At 37.1% G+C, this 20,699-nt stretch overlaps 1 protein-coding gene across 4 annotated transcripts in view; it reads left to right on the forward strand.

Annotated features, from left to right (window-relative positions):
* The window catches only part of NT5C3A (5'-nucleotidase, cytosolic IIIA), a 31,620-nt gene extending 11,138 nt beyond the window's left edge, over window positions 1-20,482 (forward strand). For 2 of the 4 annotated variants that reach the window (XM_089532617.1, XM_089532616.1), the window contains exons 2-10: window positions 4,499-4,605; window positions 11,881-11,979; window positions 12,470-12,539; window positions 13,086-13,132; window positions 13,726-13,811; window positions 15,634-15,723; window positions 16,675-16,837; window positions 17,906-18,106; window positions 19,876-20,482. In XM_089532617.1, coding sequence (XP_089388743.1) covers window positions 4,504-4,605; window positions 11,881-11,979; window positions 12,470-12,539; window positions 13,086-13,132; window positions 13,726-13,811; window positions 15,634-15,723; window positions 16,675-16,837; window positions 17,906-18,106; window positions 19,876-19,977 — 960 coding nt within the window. In that variant the 5' untranslated portion in view covers window positions 4,499-4,503 and the 3' untranslated portion in view covers window positions 19,978-20,482. Of the gene's footprint in view, window positions 1-3,935; window positions 4,038-4,498; window positions 4,606-11,880; window positions 11,980-12,469; window positions 12,540-13,085; window positions 13,133-13,725; window positions 13,812-15,633; window positions 15,724-16,674; window positions 16,838-17,905; window positions 18,107-19,875 lie in introns of those variants that run through there. The other 2 variants (XM_089532618.1, XM_089532619.1) reach the window with 2 other exon arrangements.
* Window positions 20,483-20,699: the final 217 nt, after the last annotated feature.

Here is a 20,699-nt window from a genome sequence, read left to right on the forward strand (position 1 = left end):
TCCAGAGTCCAGATGGTGCTGGATTGCAACTCCTGCCCTCTCTCTCTCACTATTTATTATATTGCCTACTGCTGATCAGAGTTACAGTAACAACAACATTTGGCACACTACACATTTCTCATCCCTAGCCTGGTGGGTAAAACTGAATCTTGGTGGTTGTTTGTTTGATTACTATTTACATGAAAATTTGTGTCAGAGTATTTTAATACTCAACAAAAAAGTGCTGCTGTTAGCGCTCCTGTGGAAAAATGAATAGTTCACTTCAATCTTATTTATCTTACTTTTTTTTAGTAAGCAATGTGAAAGTTAGAGATTCTCCAGAGGTCAAACTGATCTTCGTTTATAAGTTAGGTATAGACTAAAATTAGTTGTGTCTTTCAGCAGGCATTGCAGGTTGATCAGGGTCAGACCAGGGATGGTCTGATAAATCTCAGCTTCATGTATGTGTTTTCCAGTGCAAGGTTCCTGAGGTCTGGATCTGGCTTGATTTGTCTAACAGCAAGGGCTTGAGAGACAGTCCAAAGTTCAACAGAAGATAGTGCTGTGTTAATCAAGAAAGCCAAAAAGCCAGGCTCCTAGTATATATACCAGGTTTGCTTAGCTTAGGCTTTTTACATCTTGCCAGTTGCAGGGGCCAGTACTGAGTGGTCTGAGTACACATAATTCTAAGTAACTCAGTCAATTTAAGCACTGACATTTCTTCATGAAACTGCAAAGTTTCTAACACAAATCTTGGTTTAGTTTCCAGTGTATATCATGTCATAATAGACAATATTTTGCAATGTGTTTTAGTTTGCCCAGCTTTAGTATTATTTGATTTTAGGCTAAACTAGCAAAGACAAAATCTGCTAAGATCTAGTATCTTGTTTATATCAGGTTGAACATGATGGTTATTGTGATAAAACAAAACTTTAAAAACATAGAAAACAGATAGACTTCAAAAACAGAGAACTTTGTTTTTCCCTGAGTAATTTATTAGAGTAGCCTGTGTTCCTGTGGAAAATGTTCCAATGGAAACTCTGTATCTTGTGTTTGAACTCATTGAGCTAGTCCTGAAGCAATCTCATCTTTAAAAATTTACTTTCCCTCTTCATCTTAATTCATAGTGACATTGATCTCTAAAATATTTGTTCTTCCATGTTCAGTTTGCTGTACTGAATAGTTGTTTTTTTCCATCATCACAATTTCAGTACCAGCACTTTTGTTTGTCTGCAGTTCTAAACTCCTGAATTGTGAGAAAGCCTTCAGTGCCTGTTAAATTGTTGCCACTGGCAATAATTTATCATGCCTTATTGCTGACAGAGGGGCTGAGCAGACAGAGGAGAAAGTCAGCTTACCTCTGGGATTCCTGATTCACAGAGAGAACCAGCTGACCGCACAGCAGGCTCTCACAATGGACCGAACACTGAAGGGCAGTCTGCATCACCCCTCTTCATCTGCAAGGATGGAGCCCAAATTCAGATACACCTCAAGCAGCCACCAATTGTCACCCTCGTTCTGCCTACCTGCCAGCTCATTCAACTCCTTGTGCAACTGGCCATGGAACCAACCATTTAATTGCACAAGTGATTGACTGCCCATATGGCACATCGGTGTGCCCAGTGACACATTAGCACAACCTAGTCATCTGTGTACCCAGTGACACATTAGAGCATGCCCCCAGCCAGTTTGTTAATGTTATGAATAAATTGATTGGATTGTTGGCCTCATCTTTTATTGGCTATAATTTTGTTTCACGGGATGTGTGATTGTGCAATGTGTCAATGGTGCAGCTGACTACTTGTCCATGTGCAATTGATTTGGATGAGTGGCACTTTTTGAGAGCCTAAATTGATGGCCTCTGTGACAGGCCATGGCCACCAGAGCAGGTGGAATCCCTTTGTGTGCTGCGATCAGAGCTCTAGGTGACCAAAAATATATGGGCAGCAATAACACTGGCAGCTCACCAGACCCTTCCCCGTCTCTGTGCTGGCATGCAACCAAGAAGCCTCTTGCTGCAATAAAAGCCGTGAAGCCGTGAAGACAAGAGGCTTCCAAGTCTCTGCTTAACTGGCTCCTTGGTCGCTGTTCTGTTTGCACCTGGTCACTCTCAGAGCAGCATCTGAGCAGCTTGCTTAGCAGTGACCAAGAAGCCTCTCGCCCATTCCAGCCTTGGGGCAAAGGTCAGTGTGGGCAAGAAGTTTCTTGGTCACTGCTCAGCCAGCTGCACCATTGCTGCTGTCAGGGTGACCAAGTGCAAAGGGAGAAGCTTCTTCCCAGTGATCAAGGACTCTCAACCCGTTTTTGTTGGGGTGTAGAGAGACACAGCTAGTGTGTGTGTAGTACAGAGGCCACATGCTCTGGACGGGAGACTGGTATGGACAGGGAAAGAGATGTTTTAACTACAGGAGCTGCTCCAAGATGAAGGACTCTTTCCAAGAATCAACTCCAGATATTCCTCCCCCTCCTTCCCCAAAAACATGTCTTACACACACACACTGCTTCTTCCTTGATGTCTTCTCTGAGCCTATCCGATGAAGTAAAGTGTAGTTCCAACTTGCCAGCCAAGTCCAAGCAAAGCTTTAAGCAACATCTCAAATGTACATTCACAAGCATATCAAATAACAATTGTAAAACACAAATTGCATATGTAATATAGAATATATCACTTCAGTTATATTTATTTTCAAACATTGTCTCAAGGCACTTCATGTTACTAAAATATGTATTAAAACTATGCCCCAAAATATATATTTGATGTCAATATATTAATAGCCTATTGCTCATAAATACACCATAAATCAGATACCTAATATTTAAAAGGCAAATAAAAACCATCCCATAATACAAGATAACAATTATTACAGAAACCACAAAGCCCAATCTGCATATCTAAATGCCGTCTGTACATAGAATATGTCACCAAATTAAATGTATTACATCAGTCAGTATCTAAATTACAGTGTTTTTTCTGAAATGATGTCAAAAATTAACTCCTGGCCTCTTGTTCCCTTTTTTTTTCTTTTAATGAAACATAGTTGTATTTTGTTACACTAGTTATGATGGTTGTGTATCAACTCCAGTATCACAGTGGTGCACCTCTGAATATCATCTATTGGGGAATAATAGCAGGAGAAAGCTAGCTTTCATAGCCCACATATGGGCATCTAATATACCCGTTTAGAAACAAAATGTTAAATTTCACAGGTCTTTGCTGTGATCCAGGATGACTTTTGTCATATTTACATCTTTTTTAGATTGTAAGCCTCAGGGCAGGGAACCATCCAGTTCAAAAGATTGTATGTACAGTGCTGTGTAAATTTACAGCGCTTTATAAATAAAGGTTAATAATAATAATAATAATAATAATAATAATAATAATAATAATAATGCCTCAGTTGCTGTAATTATTTTTGTGACCTATTCAGTGTGTATATTTGTGGTAATATATACATAGGAAAATTTGCCTTCATGGACATTCCAGAAGCTACCAGGCCAAATAGTTTTCGAACCTTCCATTCTGTTCCCTGAAATGGCATTTTCTCTGTTTTCATTTGGAGAGTATTTCAAATTCTCTGCCACCAACCATCCTTCTTAACTTCCAACCTTGCAATTAGAATTACTTTAGGTGTTATTCATAATTTACTTCCTCTGGGTACCTTTGCCATAATAGCAGGGATATACTGCTGTTACCAAACAGTCTTGATGGCACATTACAAAATGTGTATACAAAGATTGAATTTATTTTTTAAAGTAGGGTTTTGATTTCCCCATAAGTACCTTCCTCTTTTTACAGCATTTCCCATCAGAATCTCTTTTCATTGGAGGGCTGAGGTTCTGTTGTTGATTTCCCAGCTGATCGCCTGTCAAAATGACAGCCTGGATTGTTGAGCTATGCTTTCCTGACATACGTCACAGGCTTCGGGTTTCGTTTCTCAGGGATTAGTCGGGCTGCTTTTGGAAACGCCCTCAGCTGCACCTTGTGCTGCTATATTAGTGTTTACTTAGCAAGAAGAATTTTCTTTTCTCTGCAGCAGCTGTCTCAGCAAGGCCCTCTGGTAAGTTGTAACAGAGCTATTGAACTGAAGCCACTGATGTCACCTTTATGGTGATTCGTCTTATTTTGATGTTAGCTACAGATTGTTTTTTTTTTAATGCTGTGCAATCCTTTGGGTCTTTACAGAGAGATAAGTTGTACAGTGTTCAGCAGGGCTTATTCCTCTGTGTGTGTAGGATCGTAGCCTTGGGGTGCAGTCTAATGCACAATTCCATGGAGTAAACTCCACTGAACACGATGCAGTTTGCATTTGAGCACAGTAATTAACATATGAATTAAAGGAGGTTGGGAATGTGGCCTTGTGGGTTGATCCAAGCTACTGAAAACTGGTTATGCATCAGAATGTATGTAGGTAATTCTGGAATTGTTTAGATAAATCTCTGTGTTTATACACAAAACTTCTCAAGATTGGATAATGTGGCAGACCATTTCTTAAGCGGTTTGCTTGGTTTTTGTTGGCAGCCTGTATGCACGTCCTGCATCTCTGGAGTCTGCTTGTGACCTGTGCTGTTGCAGTAGGAAAGAATCAAGAACAGAAGAAGAAAGAGTGCCCTAAGCTCAGCGCACAGGTACTCTCCCATTTTATTTTTTAAAAAAGCACAAAGGAAAACACTGACAACCTGATTGTCAAAAAATAACCAGAATCTGCACTTCAGCCATTTTTTTCTTTCCTTAAGCACTGCAGATCCAGAGTTCAAGACAATTGTTGAAGCATCAAAAATGTTGCAAGCAAGACTCTTAAATATGTAATTCTTTTTTTTAAAAAAGCTCAAAACAAGTTAGCCAACTTCCATTTCTTTTTGAGATACATGTTACTCTTTTACTTCTTTTATACGCATCAAGCCCATCCAGAATGATTTTTGAATAGCTTACATCTAAGCAGTTTAGAATTCAGTCTGAATGACATTTCTGTGTATTGCATCATACAATCAGTTGAAAAGAATTTAAATGTGTGTGTGCTTGTATGTGTATCAGTAAATTGTGCATCAGAAAAGTTCATAACTGCATGCGATGTAAAGCTATAGAACTGTATTTTGCTCACATTAAAGCAACTTAAAAATATTTTGACACAGACAAATGTTGGATGCCAAATTGAAGACCAAATTGAAACTTATGAGTATTATTTGACTACTTGCTCTCATAGATAGATAGATAGATAGATAGATAGATAGATAGATAGATAGAAATGAAATACATGGTATAGTCAGATGCATTTCTAACAGTTAAAATTCAATAAATTGAAAGTGTTATAATTGGCATGAAATGTGTAAAAGGGGGGGGGGGAGGTGTCATCTTTTTATCAAACATTACCATCACTGTGGACACCTTTATATTACAAGTAAACACTGTGGTAACATGTTTCTTTTAAATTACAGAGTTGTTATAGATTTAAAGGCTGAATACTTTTAAGATTCTAACATTCACTGCATTTATACGTAACAAATATGTTCCCTGAGTTATATGAGAATTATTAAGAAACTATTAAGAAAGTGCACTTAGGGTTTTTTATCCTTTAACCCACTGCTATCCCAGGTTTAAACTGTCATAGTGATTGAGTGATTGAGATTGATCACCCAGTTGCTGTTATAAGCAAGGAGAGAAGACCTTGTCCCAGCTCCCAACAGCTGCAAAGCTATTCTGCCACTGAGAGATGAGGGTCTGAGCAAGGAGATTCAACAGTTCTTACATCACAGAGGGCCTTGCTCAATTCAGAGCCAAAGAGCCCCTTTGTTTATGGCAGGCTTTTCTCCTCTGGTAAGACACCAGCAATGGTATTATGAGGGGTACACCTTGCATTAGAATAAGGAGAGTCTGGAGCAGAACACTATTTAGTCATATTCTTTACAACTCAAGTACAGCTCAGAACTCCTAAACTACACAGCAAAATGTGAAAACACATAACATTATGTTGTTGTGTACCTTCAAGTCATTTCTGACTTACAGTGACCAAGGCAAACCTAGCGGGGTATACATTATCACCATCATCATCCTCATCATCATGAGGTTTTCCTGGCAAAATTTGTTCAAAGAGATTTGCCTTTGTCTTCATCTTAGGTTGAGACAGTGTGACTGGCCCAGTGTCACTCAGTAGATTTCCATGGCTTAGCAGGGATTCAAACCATAGTGTCCAGAGTCATATTCCAGCACCCAAACCACTAAACCACACTTGCTCTCTGTGGAGCAAAGCAGACTGCATGCCACGATACTGAACAGGCCACTGGCAAGGATCACTTTTTTGCGCTCCTTTTTCCAGTGGCCCCAGGCTGCCTTAAGCAGTCAGGCGTCATGTTACTCTGTCTTGCCCATGTGTTTTGGACATAGGTAACACTAATTCGATGGGTATTTATATTAGCATTGTCACACATCACAAATGCAATTTGTAATTCTTACCTGCCACAATGAATCCTTCCTAAAATTCCCTCCATTTTGATGTCATTTAGGTAGAAGGGTATTGCCATTCCTATATTTCAGAAAGAAAGAAAGAAAAAATAGTAACTAAACAGCTTTCTAAGAACAGATTTTACCGGAAATAGAAAATTAATTTCATTTTGAATGCCAGTCAAATTAACTCTTTTTTCTGAGGCTTTTAAAACACTCCATCACTTCAGTAAGCATTAATGAATAGATTACAGACTTGGCAAAGCAAGTGCGAACTTTATATATACCAAAAGTGTAAGTTTACATGGCTATCTGTTTATAAATACCACTGCCCTGTTGTTTGTCCTTCCCTGAGAGTCTATTTCAAGGTACCTCCAAAACAGAGTCCTGTTTAACTAGGAATGGGCTCCTATCCTTAGATAATCATATTTAATGTTATACTTCTAGTTAGTATTTATCATAATACATAACCTATTATGGTTATGAAGCTATTAATACAGTCTGTTTAGGATAGAAAGGCATGGCCTTTCTTTCAGTTTCTGTATTGCATTCACAGTTCCTTCAGCCTACAAGTTCATAAATAAGCCAAATATGAGCATTTGCTCTGGTGAGAGGTACTTCCAAGATTCCCAAAAGATCTGCTGACAATTTTTTTTAAGATATTGTCATACGCAAGGAGATAATTACCTGTCTAATGCTCAGCTAGACCTCTGGTTCAGATAACCTTATGCTGACACAAAAGCCTTTTTGGGGTGTGCTACCAGTTAATTCTTAACAGAGGTTACCACAGCGTGAACATGCTACCTGGAGAAATAATGCAAAGGATAGCAACTATTCATCCAAAGCTTTTTTCTAAAGCTGAACTATGGCCCCATACAAACAGGCCAAAATAAAGCTGCTTCAGGTCACTTTGGAGGTATGCTGTTTCAACGATGCATGCATACTAAGTTGTGCCAAAGCCGTGCTCTAGTCCTTAGGACTGGATTGTGGCTTTAGCACGGCTTCTGGATTAATAGGCCTGTTACAGACTGCCAAAATAAAGCTGCTTCGGGTCTCTTTGGAGGTATGCTGTTTAAATGATGCATGCATCCTAAGAATCCAGAAGCTGCACCAAAGCTGCACTCCAATGCTTAGGAATGGAGTGAGGTTTTGGTGCGACCTCCGGACTCTTAGGACCCATGCATCATTTAAATAGCATACCTCCAAAGAGACCCGAAGCAGCTTTATTTTGGCAGTCTGTAACAGGCCATTGTATGTATGCATCATTGAAACAGCATGCCTCCAAAGTGACCCGAAGCAGCTTTATTTTGGCCTGTCTGTATGGGGCCTATATCATTCTTTTGTTTCCAGTTTTCACTGTATATTGAAGCTTTATATTACAGCTATTGTGGGAAATGATTTGCACTTTCAAACACTTCAGTGCATCTAGATGGATCATATTTCATAGAGATTTTCTGTAATTAGCTGAGGTTAACTTAAAATTCGGATGCTGCCTTTTGAAAATTTAATTCAGTCGCTATATTGGTAGAGTTTTTAGTGGAGGTGTCTGTTTCATTCTGTTGCAGCAAAAACAATGAAAGCAGCTTCAGATTAGGTTTTTATAATATAGCCCTGCCTCATTCACTGATTTTTACAGGGTTTTGAATACTGGAATAGTGGAATCTTCCACTAATAACTTTGCTTGGCATTCTCCCTGATTCTTCCATTTGTTTTCATACTGTTAAAGTCATGAAAGAATAACAGATAGAATAGCTGCATAGAGTCTTCTAACTGCCTGTGTGAGGAACTTTCTGTTTGGAAAAAACCAGTGTTTTCTGGCATCTTCAAGAATAACATGTTTTGTTCAGCATAACATTTTATTGACTGTAGCCTATTTAATATCTTATGATATATTAGTGTATTTCTTTAAGCTCTTGATGGTATTCAACAGAATTTTAAAGCCAATTTTAGTTTTAATTTTATGATAGAAAAATATCCATTCCATCCTGCTGTTTTTTTCTAATTATTCTTGTTTTTAAATTATATTATTCTGCTGCATATCAAATAAATATCAACATCCATACCAGTGAATCTGCCTTATCTTTTATTATAATATATCACACTGAATACCGTATCTGAATTTCAACTGACATTATACTTTATCAGGTTTGAGTCTATTAAAGATTAATATGATGTAATATACTTCAGAACACAGGCCACAAAGACAATTGGCTATAATGCAAAAGTGCAATCCTCCTTCTTCTTACTTTTATAGAGCTGGATGTTTATATGGAGGTTGGGAAGAGAGAAGAAAATGTAATTTATTACAGGTCTTCAGAGTAGTTCAGAGAAGCCTGCCAGTAAGCAAATTTTCCCTGTTTTAATGCAGCCACTTCTTGACATAATCAGAAAAGTGTTTGCTTAAAACCTTATTTCTTCCATTTAACTTTTGCACCCCTTCTAGCAAGCTGAAACTGTAATACAAGAAAGGGAAACACAAAAGTGGTGGCTGAGGCTTCCCTTCTGTACCTGTGCATAGTATCTTAATGGTATTTAATACGCAACAGAATAGTATCATCTTAGCCATCATAGTCCTAACCACATAACCTCTACTTCTTCCTCAGCCATTCTCATTAACTCCACAGTCTCTTGTCTCTGTCCAAATCTCTTATTCAACGAAACAGATAATGTCTTTCAGATGTTTTATTGTATTAGAAATTTTGGCTATGGAGAAAATACAATGGCCATGTATTTGGGCTGGGGTGCTTTAAAATGTGTAGTTTATAGCATTGTTGATGTGCCTTCACTAAATATATGCTTATACTCTGTGTCTGACAATACCAGTTTGCTGTCAGACTGCCTAGAATCTTAAATTTTGTCAGTTTAAGATAAGTGGACATTCTTTTGAAATTGAAGGCTAATACATTCCTTTCTTCAACCAACAATAAGAATATATGGATGCCTAACTGGTAACTCAGTAAGTGTGTGTGTGTGTGTGTGTGAGAGAGAGAGAGAGAGAGAGAGAATATGTTAGCTATATATGTATGCCGTAGGTATAATATGATTCATTGATGTGTGTGTGTGTATGTTATATAGTATACATACTATTTTGGGCATGCTACACTCTCTCAGCCTCAGATGAGGGCAATGGCAAAAAACCCTCTGAAGAAATATGCCAAGAAAATCCCAGTATAGAATCACCATAGGTCAAAAACAACATGAAGACACAAAACAACAATATACATACTATTATATATTCACACTGACATATGTACAGATATATATAAAACACGTGTGGCATTTATTATCAGAATTATATTGTTTAACATTTATGCAAGTAAATAAAAAGATGCCTTTTTCCTCATGAAGAAATATTAACTGTCACTGAGAAAACTATTTAAGAAGATAAACCTTTTTTGCTATAGAAAGATCCCCCTTTTCTCATTTTCCAAGTTAAAGCTATTATTGTGATTAGACAATACTTTTGGTATATTTTCATTTATTTCTCTGCTCCCCAAATTCCTTTATTTTTTATTCTGTTAATATAGTTTTATACTTTTAATATACATTATCTAGGTTAATGTGGTTTCATCCTTTTCTGTAAGGAAATAGCGTTCCACTTTATTTTATGAGTTTATCTCTTTCTGACAACAATTTTCTTAATAAACAAAAATAAAATAGTAATAAAGTTTCACGTCTTGAATAAGAGCTCAAAGTTATTCCAACATTACATTCATATAAAAAATAGTCTGCCTCCCTTAAATATTGATGAAAGCAGATATCAGTTTCAGTTCCCCATCAGTAGACACCCTGCTGTTCATCAACAAGATAAGTAGATCCTAGATTATTTTCTTTTTCTTTCCTTTTTTAAAAACAAAATTAGACTTTGGCTCTCATACCAATCCAGCTATGCAGGTGCAAAACTTTGTGTCCAATGTATACCATGCAGCTTCTGCATACAGTTAATACTGACATGAATAATAGCAGGAATGGCATGCCTCATTTGATGCCCTCAGGATATCTTCGTCACTGTCCGCAGCACACGTTTCTTTATCTGTAGTCGTAATGATGCATGTATTTAAGACTGGAAGCCAATAAGTTAATGAATTCATTACTGCTCGAGCAAGAATTTTGGCACCCATTCTAAAAGGATGTTGCCATGATGTCACTTTAATATGCCAGATGTAGACGTTCATCCCAAAAGAATGTTGATTACTTAAGTGTCAGGGAGGAAATAATTGAGCAGCTGCTTTTTACAATGGCCCCATATAGACTGCCAAAATAAAGCTGCTTTGGGTCACTTTGAAGGTACACTGTTTAAATGATGCATGCATCCTAAGAGTCCGGAAGCTGCTCCAAAGTTGTGCTCCAGTCCTTAGGACTGGATTATGGCTTTGGCGTGGCTTCTGGACTCTTAGGACACATGCATCATTTAAATAGCATACCTCCAAAGTGACCCAAAGCAGCTTTATTTTGGTCTGTCTGTATGGGGCCAATATAAACTTAATTAGTGTTCAGCTAAGACCATCACCACCCAAGCCAACTGCTGCTTTAAAGATGCTCTAGCTCTCCCTCACAAAATTTTCCATGAAACCATGGGGATCTTTTTCATAAGGTTTAAGTTTTGCATGTTCTTGCCTTCCCCAGTTTGTGCCACCTATATTGACTCCCTGCTGTTCCACAAATCTTTCTCATAGTTTTTCAGGGAAACTGTATAAATTGATTCTTACAGGTCAAGTAGAAACCACGAGAAGAGGCTTAGAGACATGAATAAGGAGATCTGTGTGTGGACACAAAATAAATCAAAGCTAACATTTGATATCATTTTGTCTTAGCAATGCTTGTAAATACATTTTAGGAGCATGTTCAAGAGCCATGATAAGACTTTGCACATTCATTTTTTTAGCAGCCAACTTGTTAACAGCAGAAGTGACATTGCACATAATATCCTTTCCAGTTGCAATGTTAAGAGAAGAAGCACGTTTCTGTTAAAACATGATTTGAAAGGTTGTGCTCAGAACAATTTGTATGACACTTGGGTTAATACACCCATCACGTATAGTGTCTGAAGGTACACTGGTGCCTCGGGTTACGAAATTAATTCGTTCCGCCATTCCTTTCGTAACCCGAAAATTTCGTAACCCGAAAAATAATCCGTTAGCACTGGAAAGCCTATAGCTGCACTTTGCAGCATTTGAATTTCGCACCGAAATGAATTTCGTAACCCGAAAAATATTTCGTAACCCGAAACAGTTTTTGCCAATCCAACTTTTTCGTATCCCGGAAATTTCGTAACCCGATCATTTCGTATCCCGAGGCACCAGTGTACTGTGTTTCACATTCTCATGTGGGTCAGAATCTGTTATCCTTTTAAATTTACATATATCTTCTCCTCCTTGCTTTTACTGCACACTAACCACTGCAAATTCGAAAGGTATGCTCCTTTTTGTAAAATTAAAATCCTCCTCCTGTTTTATTTTTCCTAGATGCCAGAATTCCGGAAAAAAACTGTCCATATCAAGGACCCAGAGAGGGTGGAAGAAATTATTTGTGGCCTCATCAAGGGAGGAGCTGCCAAACTTCAGGTGAAGCACAAGACATATTTGTTGAAATTAAAGTCTAATGCAGCTGTTATTGGTGAGAAAAATCAAAATCTGAAGAGGAAAGAAAAGATAAAACCACTTACTAAATCTTTAAACATTTTCAAAAAACACCACCTGACTCAGCTCAAAAGTATAATTTTGTCCTTTCTAGTAATGGCTCTTTGACTAATGATCGTACTGCAGTTATACTGGCTCTGTTTGAAGATTACCCTAAATTATAGCAGCTTGGAGGCATTTAGAAGCTTTTGCTTCTGTTTTTGACTAACTCCAGGTAAGCATTACACATTAACCAACGGTGGTTAATCAACTATCAGAACACACGCAAGTCCAAGGCTCAAAAAGATTTGTCCTCATAGATTTAGCAAAGGCAGCTATTAAATAGTATTGTACTAACTTGCTTTTTTAAAATGTAGGCATAAAATATAATATTGTACTCATGACTAATAACTTCTTTCTTCATCTTCTTTTACAGATAATTACAGACTTTGATATGACACTGAGTAGATTTTCTCACAATGGCAAAAGATGCCCAACATGCCATAGTGAGTTCTATTCACTGTATATAAAAAGACCTTTTCATCAAGATTTAGTCTTACAATCCTATGCCCATTTACCTGGGAGAAAGAATTATTTAATCCAAAAGAAACGTTTTGTTAATAGACATGTGTAGAATTGCTCTGTTAACCATCTTACTGTAGTTTTAAATAGATAATATTTGAGCCAAGGAAGCTGCTCCCTCTTTTGCTAACAGTAACCTTAGAAATATTTGGCTTCCTTTGTATTTTATTACTTGGCTCACATGTTACACGGTGTCCCCATTTACTCTCTGTTTATTAAAACAATATGAATTTATAATCATCTGCAGGAGTTTCCCATTTAGAGGATTCTTATTAAGTGAAAGATGCTGGGAAAGTTTGTTGTCAAAAGATCATTTAATTTCCCTCCAAGTGTATAAATCTGTATAATTTCCAGATTTTATTATTTTAATAATTTTTAAATACTTTTTTGACTCATAGTGGGATTCATGTTTTAAACATGAACATAATTTGAACATACCTTTTTCTAATAATTTTCTGAATGTCTTCCAGATATCATTGACAACTGCAAACTCATAACAGATGAATGTCGCAAAAAGGTAATCCTAAAACTGACAGCCCAGGAAACTGGGTTGAGTGGTTAGTTTCTTTGGAGTTTTATTAACAATTATTGTGAACGATTGGTTTGCTTATGCTCTTTTTAGAATTGTCTCAGGGTGTACTTTTTGAATTTGATTGTCATTTGGATCCATTTTTCACCCTGTGCCTGTATGAATACCCATCTGTATTTAAATACCTGGTCTCATGCAACTGAATAAGCAAATTCAAGTACTGTGTACAAAAATATGTTCTACAATAAGTCTGTTAGTCCTTAAGTCACAGTTGCCATTTTTCCCACTATTTTGTTCATTTTATTTTTATTATCGTAAGTTATTTTGACTTCAAAACCGAAACCTTAAGTGAAAAATACGCATGTGGCAACTGTTGTTTCCTGATTTTTATGTAAAAACTTTAGCCTAAAGCAACAATGGAAGCAATCTTTCTCCATGTGCCTCACCAGCAAAATCCAAAAACTAACTCTTCTATACATGGTAAAATATATAAGGTGAAGGCTACAAATTAGTTTAGATTACTTGGTCATTGCATAAAAGCTGCTATGGAATAACTTTTTAAATATTTTTTTCCTTTACAGTTATTCCAACTGAAAGAAATATATTATGCTATTGAAATTGATCCTAGTCTTACAGTTGAAGAAAAGTATCCCTACATGGTTGAGTGGTAAGTTTATGAAAGGTGACCAGTTACCCTTTTGTAAGGATTAATGCTAAAGTTAATATTTACATCTTAATAATCAAATGGCTTAGGTTACCAAAGCCAACTTTTGATTATTATTCTGTTCAAATATAATTTACCATCAATATTAAACAGTATATCGTAAAATAAAATTTTAAATTACATTTGACAAGAACATCCATTTTCACTGTTACATTTTGAGCACACTATTGTGTGGTAGAGATTCTTATGGAACAAATAAAGATTTTACTCCAAAATTAGCTCTCCATTCATCTTTTAATGGAGTTTTCATGGTTCTTCCTTCTACAGACAGATGCCAGAAATCAAGGCAGTTTTAGAAATATCCTCCAGTATGATGTATGGAAGAGGAAAAGTGGTGTGCTTAAAGGGGCTCTTTAGATTATTGTCTAGGTTACTGTACATTTAAACGTAATGTTAAGCCATGGCAGGCCTTCCCGGAATAAAATACTCAGCCACGAAAAAGACTTCCCCATTTATCGAACTCTGCCCATGGTTATTGTTTGGATTTTAAAATGTTCATTTTAATCTTATACTGTTTAATCCTGGGGTTTTTTTTTGGGGGGGGGGGGTACTATGGATATATGGATATATTTTAGCCTGTTATATGCCGCTTTGATTGCTTGGCAAAAAGCAAGATAAAAATTAAAAAATTATTTTTATTTTATGATGAGAGTGATCTTCAACAAGCCTTGGATTCAAAAACTTCTTCATGGTCTCTGTGACTCACACAAATGTGTTAACCTGCACCTGTGCAATACATCTTTCAGAACCCTTTAAACACACTTATATAGGGGTCTGAAACTGCCAGTCTCTTTTTGTCCTGTGCTGCAGCATCATCAGTAGGAACTGTGTTCTTTAAATTGACCTTTGATTTTATCACATTCTTGTTGGCTTCCTTTGGCCTATTTGGCCCTGAGAATATGCTGGGCTCTTCGGATACAAATTGTCCAGTGCTGGAGTTTGAGGATATACTTTTGGGCTGTTTCTCTCACTGGTGTCTTGAAGAAATGCCTCCTATGGCACTACAATACCTGAGAGGGATGGACACCTGAAATGTCTTGTCTTCCTTGACAAAACTCATGTGGTTGTCTCTTGTGCCCACTGTACCACCTTTACACCTGAAGCAAAACAGAATAATTTGAAGTCACTCTCATATAAACAGGCCCTCAGACCTCAAATGCTGTTGTCTTGACCATCCACATTGATCAGCATGAAACCGTGGAGTGAGCTTCTTTAAAGTCCACTTTGACCTCAGTCCTGGCTGCTCCATTTGTCTCATGGCCAAGCATTCTCTGCTAGAGTTGGTCTCTGCCCTGCCAAAGACCACACGGTCCTCCTCTTACAGTTGGGTAATGGTCAATACCCTTCTATGCCCAGCTGTTCTCTGGAGGTAGAGATGGAATCAGTAACCTGAGAGCACAAGCACAAAAAGAAAAAACACTCCGCAAGGATAAAGTCCAGTATTATTCTCCATCCTCTACCCCCAGAACCTCTTCCCAAATTGCTGCCCAGGTCATAACCTTGCAGAGAACATCCTCTCATAACCATTTGTAATGAAGACCTACCTCTTCCAGCACTGGCTGGAAAATTGTCTTGTTTTTGTTCATTTTATCTAGTGTCTGTAAATCTAAGACAGATGTAAAGATTTTAAAATATCCAGCAACTATTAGCACCTGTTTAAATATTTCTTTGACTGTCTTCTGTTTCCAGTAGGAGATAATTAATTTTATCCTAAACAAATACAAGTAAGGTGTAAGCTTTCTTTTTTTATATTTTTTCATTTTAGGTACAACAAATCACATGCTTTACTTATAGAACAAGGATTGCAAAAGGACAAACTTGCTGAAATTGTGAGGGAGTCTGATGTTATGCTGAAGTAAGCCTTTAGTGTTCTATATTCTGTAGCTTCATTCAAACTGCCTAATAATCAGTTAAGGAGAAAACAAATTGCTATGAATTTCAAAAATTGAAAGGTGCACTAAAACCATATGCCCATTTCTGCTAGTGTCATAAACCATTGTTTGAAGTTAATATTTGTTCCAATTAACCATGATAAATGGCCACAGTTTGTCCAGATTCAGACAGCATGACATATGGGGTGGTTGTAATTAAAATGGAAGCAAGTGCTTCCAAACATCTTAGTACTGTGGCATGTTGGGATTCACCCTCCATTCTGAGGCTTGGTGTTGCTCATTTTCATCTCATGCTGTATAGCATTGCATCTAAGTGAGGCCTATATAGTGTTATGCAGTACTTGCATAGAGGTAAAGCTGTGCTGAAATATTGGTATGTTCATTCTGTTTTTACACTATTTGAGTATAATTTTTGGGAGCTCCTCTTTGTCCGCGCATGGAGTGATATTAGGCCAGAGTGATGAGGTTGTGACCTTTACTGCATCTTTCTGCCCTGCCCTTATGCTAAGGACTAAAAAAGCTGATGTTGCACAAGGAAGTTATGATCTGTCCTTTCTTCTCTCTACCAGAAAGTTATAGATCTAATTCTTGATCACCCTTGCTCTTTCTGAAGCAATTTTTTTTTGCCTCAAGTCATATACATATTCACTAAGTTAACCACATGGATTTGTAGAAATAGAAGCCAAAGGAGGATTATTAACCCACAGTAGATTTTTCATGAACAGCTTGAATGATATCTTGTTGTTTTTAAAGATAACAAACTTTTGTTAAAAAATTTTGAGTTTGACGTCACAGCATTTTACACTTTCCAAATGGTTGAGGAAGAAGCAGTTACATTCTTACTTTGGGAGTGAAAGAATAGAGTGCTGTCAACTTTTCATTCCATTTTTTAAAAACACCTTTTTGTTTTACAGAGAAGGATATGAAAATTTCTTTGATAAACTCCACGAGCATAATATTCCTGTATTCATATTTTCTGCTGGAATTGGAGACATCTTGGAAGAAGTCATTCATCAAGCAGGCGTTTACCATCCCAATGTCAAAGTAGTTTCCAATTTCATGGATTTTGATGACAATGTAGGTATAAAGCTGTGAAATTCAAAACCTTAATTGATTGCAACATTATGATGCAGCGAAAGCGCCAGCCTGCATACGTACTAGGGTTGCCTCGGGGCACTGCTTATATACACCCCGCAATCCTAGTACGTAATCTGTACGTCAAAATGGCGGCGCCCAGTAGACACGGGCACCTCCATTTTGATGTGACGGATGCTTAGCATCTGCACATCCCGGCACCATTGTGACGCCGCAAGTGCACCATTGGCACATTGCGGCGTCACAATGGCACCGCATAAAGAACCTGATTTTTAAAGGTTCTTTTTGCTCCGCGGGGAAGCCCCACAGTCTGGAGACTTCGGCTTCCCCGCAGAGCAAACTAGGGCCGCAGACCACCCGCTTTGGGTGGTCTATATATTATATAATTTGTTCATTAAGGAAGATAATTCAAGCAACTTTCAAACCAATCAGAAAAAAGAGTTTAGATTACTTCTGATTTTTAAATTAATAATTAAATCTCGTGCTGGCCAATTGGCCGTAATAAAGTTATTGTTGTTGTAATTAAATCTGATATTAGTTTACATTGATCAGGCAAATACGGTATTTCTGTAATGGACAATTAATTAATGGATCATTATGTAGGTTTCCTATATATGCATTTTCTCATTACAGTAAGCCTGCCACATCACTGGGTTAGCAGTCCACAAATCGCCATGCCCCATATTATTCAGTGGTGACACTGGACACACACATATTGCTGCCCAGTGAACAGGGTACTTTTCCCATCTGCGGGATGTGTGTGAATTGATCCCCTGCAGATGAGAAGTGTTCACTGTATGATACATTGCATATAATTGGAGAAGTTTGAAAAAAAATCTTTAAAGAAGGGTTGAAAATCATGCAGGCCTCCAAATCTTGCTGTGCTGCAGCTCTTTATATTCTTCATCATTGGCTATGATGGCAAGGGCTGCTGGGAGTTGCAGTCCAACAACAGTTTGAAGGCCCATGATTCTCACCCCTCTTCTGAAGGTATATAACTTGTTAATTTGCTCACATAGTCTTGGAACTAATTTTGTCATTGTCTAACAGGGTATATTAAAAGGATTTAAAGGAGAATTAATTCACGTTTATAACAAGCATGATGGTGCCTTGAAAAATACAGAGTACTTCAAACAGTTAAAAGACAACAGCAACATCATATTGCTGGGAGACTCCCAAGGAGATTTAACTATGGCAGATGGAGTGGCAAACGTCGAGCATATTCTTAAGATTGGTTATCTCAATGATAAAGTAAGTATGATTGGCAAATATGAAGTCTGTCACAGAAATGTTCACAAAATTTAATTTTGATATGTTTTAGGCTCACTTACATTTCATAGGTTTTATGATTGCTTAGAGACTTTTTTATTTCATACCACAAGAAAAGGCATAGGTTTATAGGCCAGCTTTATTTTTGCTTGTCCTGAATAGATACTGATGTTCATGTTTTATTTATTTATTTTGTTTATTTATTGGATTTAAATCACATCTTTTTCCCCAAATGAGATTCAAGGAGGCTTACAATAACATTAAAGCCATTAAGACTGCATGCTTCCATTCTCCACCCACCAGCACAACCAGATATTTTTCTAAGGCTCTTGCTTTTACTACACCAGTTTGTTATGCTGTCTGTACCAACAAACCATGGCAGAATTTACTGTCATGACTTTCAAACATACAAATTTCAAACCATAGTTACTGATTTCAAGTAACCATAGTTAAGGTTCCCAATGGCAAGACATGCTGTAGTTCATCAAAAGTTAAAGCTTCCAGACTCCTTCCCAAGTAAGAAGAGGAGAGGAAAGTCGGGGAGCATATAGGCTGAGGTTCACTGCATCTATTCCTATTCATTCACATCACCCTCTGTTTTAGCATAGGGAGTTCAATATCGTCATAGGATGGGCAACATTTTCTTCCAGTCAAGAAATGTATTATTTTGTAGGTAAATTGGGGTATATTGCATGCTCACAAGAAGGCATGATTGCAGCCATATGTGGTTAATGCCATAGAGCCAGTCTTAATTTTCTGTTCTTCAACCCATCCCTCCATCCCTTTCTCTTCTTTTTCTTGCTCCCCACATATCAGGCTGTAGGGAGAGATTGGTCCTACCTGAGGTCTGAACTGATGTTTTTTTTAAATAGCTGCAGTTTGACCATGCTTTGGTTTACAGTGGTGTATGGATATAGCCATTATTTCTTAACTTATGGTAGCTGGAACCTGCGTTGAGACAGCTTTTATGAAACTGCCAAAAAAGATAATATACTTCTTATTGCTTTGGAGCAGGAGTAGGCAGTTGTATGAGGCTAATAATAGTCTACATGAGCTCCACAGATCTCTGTGGACAACTGTGTACGCGTGCACATGCGAACACACACACACACACACCAACAAAAAAAACCAATTGTTTTGCCCTCAAACACCCTCTACGGCATATAGGGGTATTTTCACCATGTTTCTGAAGGGCCCTGAGCCCTTTTAGGTCCAGAAGAGGCCTTTATTAGCAGTTTTAGAATATGACCTGTAATGAGGGGCAAAACATGGTAAGAATGCTCCCATATCCATTAGAGAACATTTGGGGGCATTTTAATCCAAAATGTTTTTTCCAAAAAAAAATAGTTGACCCCCCTGCTTTACAGGATGGTTACAAATGATGGCGCATTCTAGTTTGTTTGTTTTCACAAAACATTGTGGCAAGTGTATTTTCTGTGCAATTTAATATAAATAAGTTACATAATGTAAACGTTGCCTATTTTAAAGGAAATAAGTTAGCATTAATTATTCCACATCCCATAATTATGAGAAGAGGTTTCAGTTACTTTAAATTCAAAAGCTTTCCCATTTGTAGTAGTCAGACAAGATTACATACACCTTTGAACAAAAAAGATTACATTACTTAGGATTAAAAAAGGATTTTGCTGCCTCCATTTTTAAAGAATTGAAAGATTCATAAATTGTAGTTGTTTCTAAAGGTATATTGCTTTTTCTGACAATTGGGTTTTCCTTTGCATTTTGATAATTAGGTTGAAGAATTGCTGGAAAAGTATATGGACTCATATGACATAGTTTTGGTGAAAGATGATTCCTTGGATGTGGCCAACTCAATCCTACAGAAGATTCTGTAATGCACATCATTGCATCTGGCATGATTTGTTCCTCACAGAAGCCGCTGGACAGATCAGTTTACCTGTGCTGTCTTAGAATTTTAATGTTGAAGATGTTTTTCTTGCAATTGCCACTTTATTTGAGAAGTAATATACTGTATCCATTACCATTTGAACACTCCTAGCTGCTGTTAAACACATTTCATTTGTAATTACATCCCTTATTTTTTTTTTAATTCCAATGTGAGTAACTCAACAAGGATTTCAGTTTTTATTAACGCTTAATAATAAAGGGATGTTTTTGAATTGTGAGTCTTGTAGAAAAAATCTGAATGAGTAAATTTGCAAACACTAGACTTAATTTTGTTATTTCAAACAGCAATGTTGTGTTTTAAAATATTTTTTGTATATCCCTGAAAAGATATTGTGTAGCAGAACACAGATAAAGGACCTCCCTGTTTACTCTTTGTACCGGAAAGAGCAATTAAGTCTGCACAATAAATTCGTAAAATCCTGTTGGCCATAACTAGTTAATCTTGAAGTAGATCTTCTAGAATGCTTTATAATAATATTTGCACGAGGATATATTTCTTTCTGCTCTGTATCTTGGAAATGGATAATTTTGAAATCTCCTTTTCTTATTTACAGTAAATGAATATCAATAGCAAGAATATGTTTAGTAACACTGTAACATTTTTAAAATAACTGTGTGAAATACTTGTCTCCTGGGTCCCTTGCCTCCT

Source organism: Sceloporus occidentalis, unplaced genomic scaffold (assembly GCF_023333645.1).
Source record: "Sceloporus occidentalis isolate IW3139 unplaced genomic scaffold, rSceOcc1.0.p SCAF_7, whole genome shotgun sequence".
Lineage (NCBI taxonomy): Eukaryota > Metazoa > Chordata > Lepidosauria > Squamata > Phrynosomatidae > Sceloporus > Sceloporus occidentalis.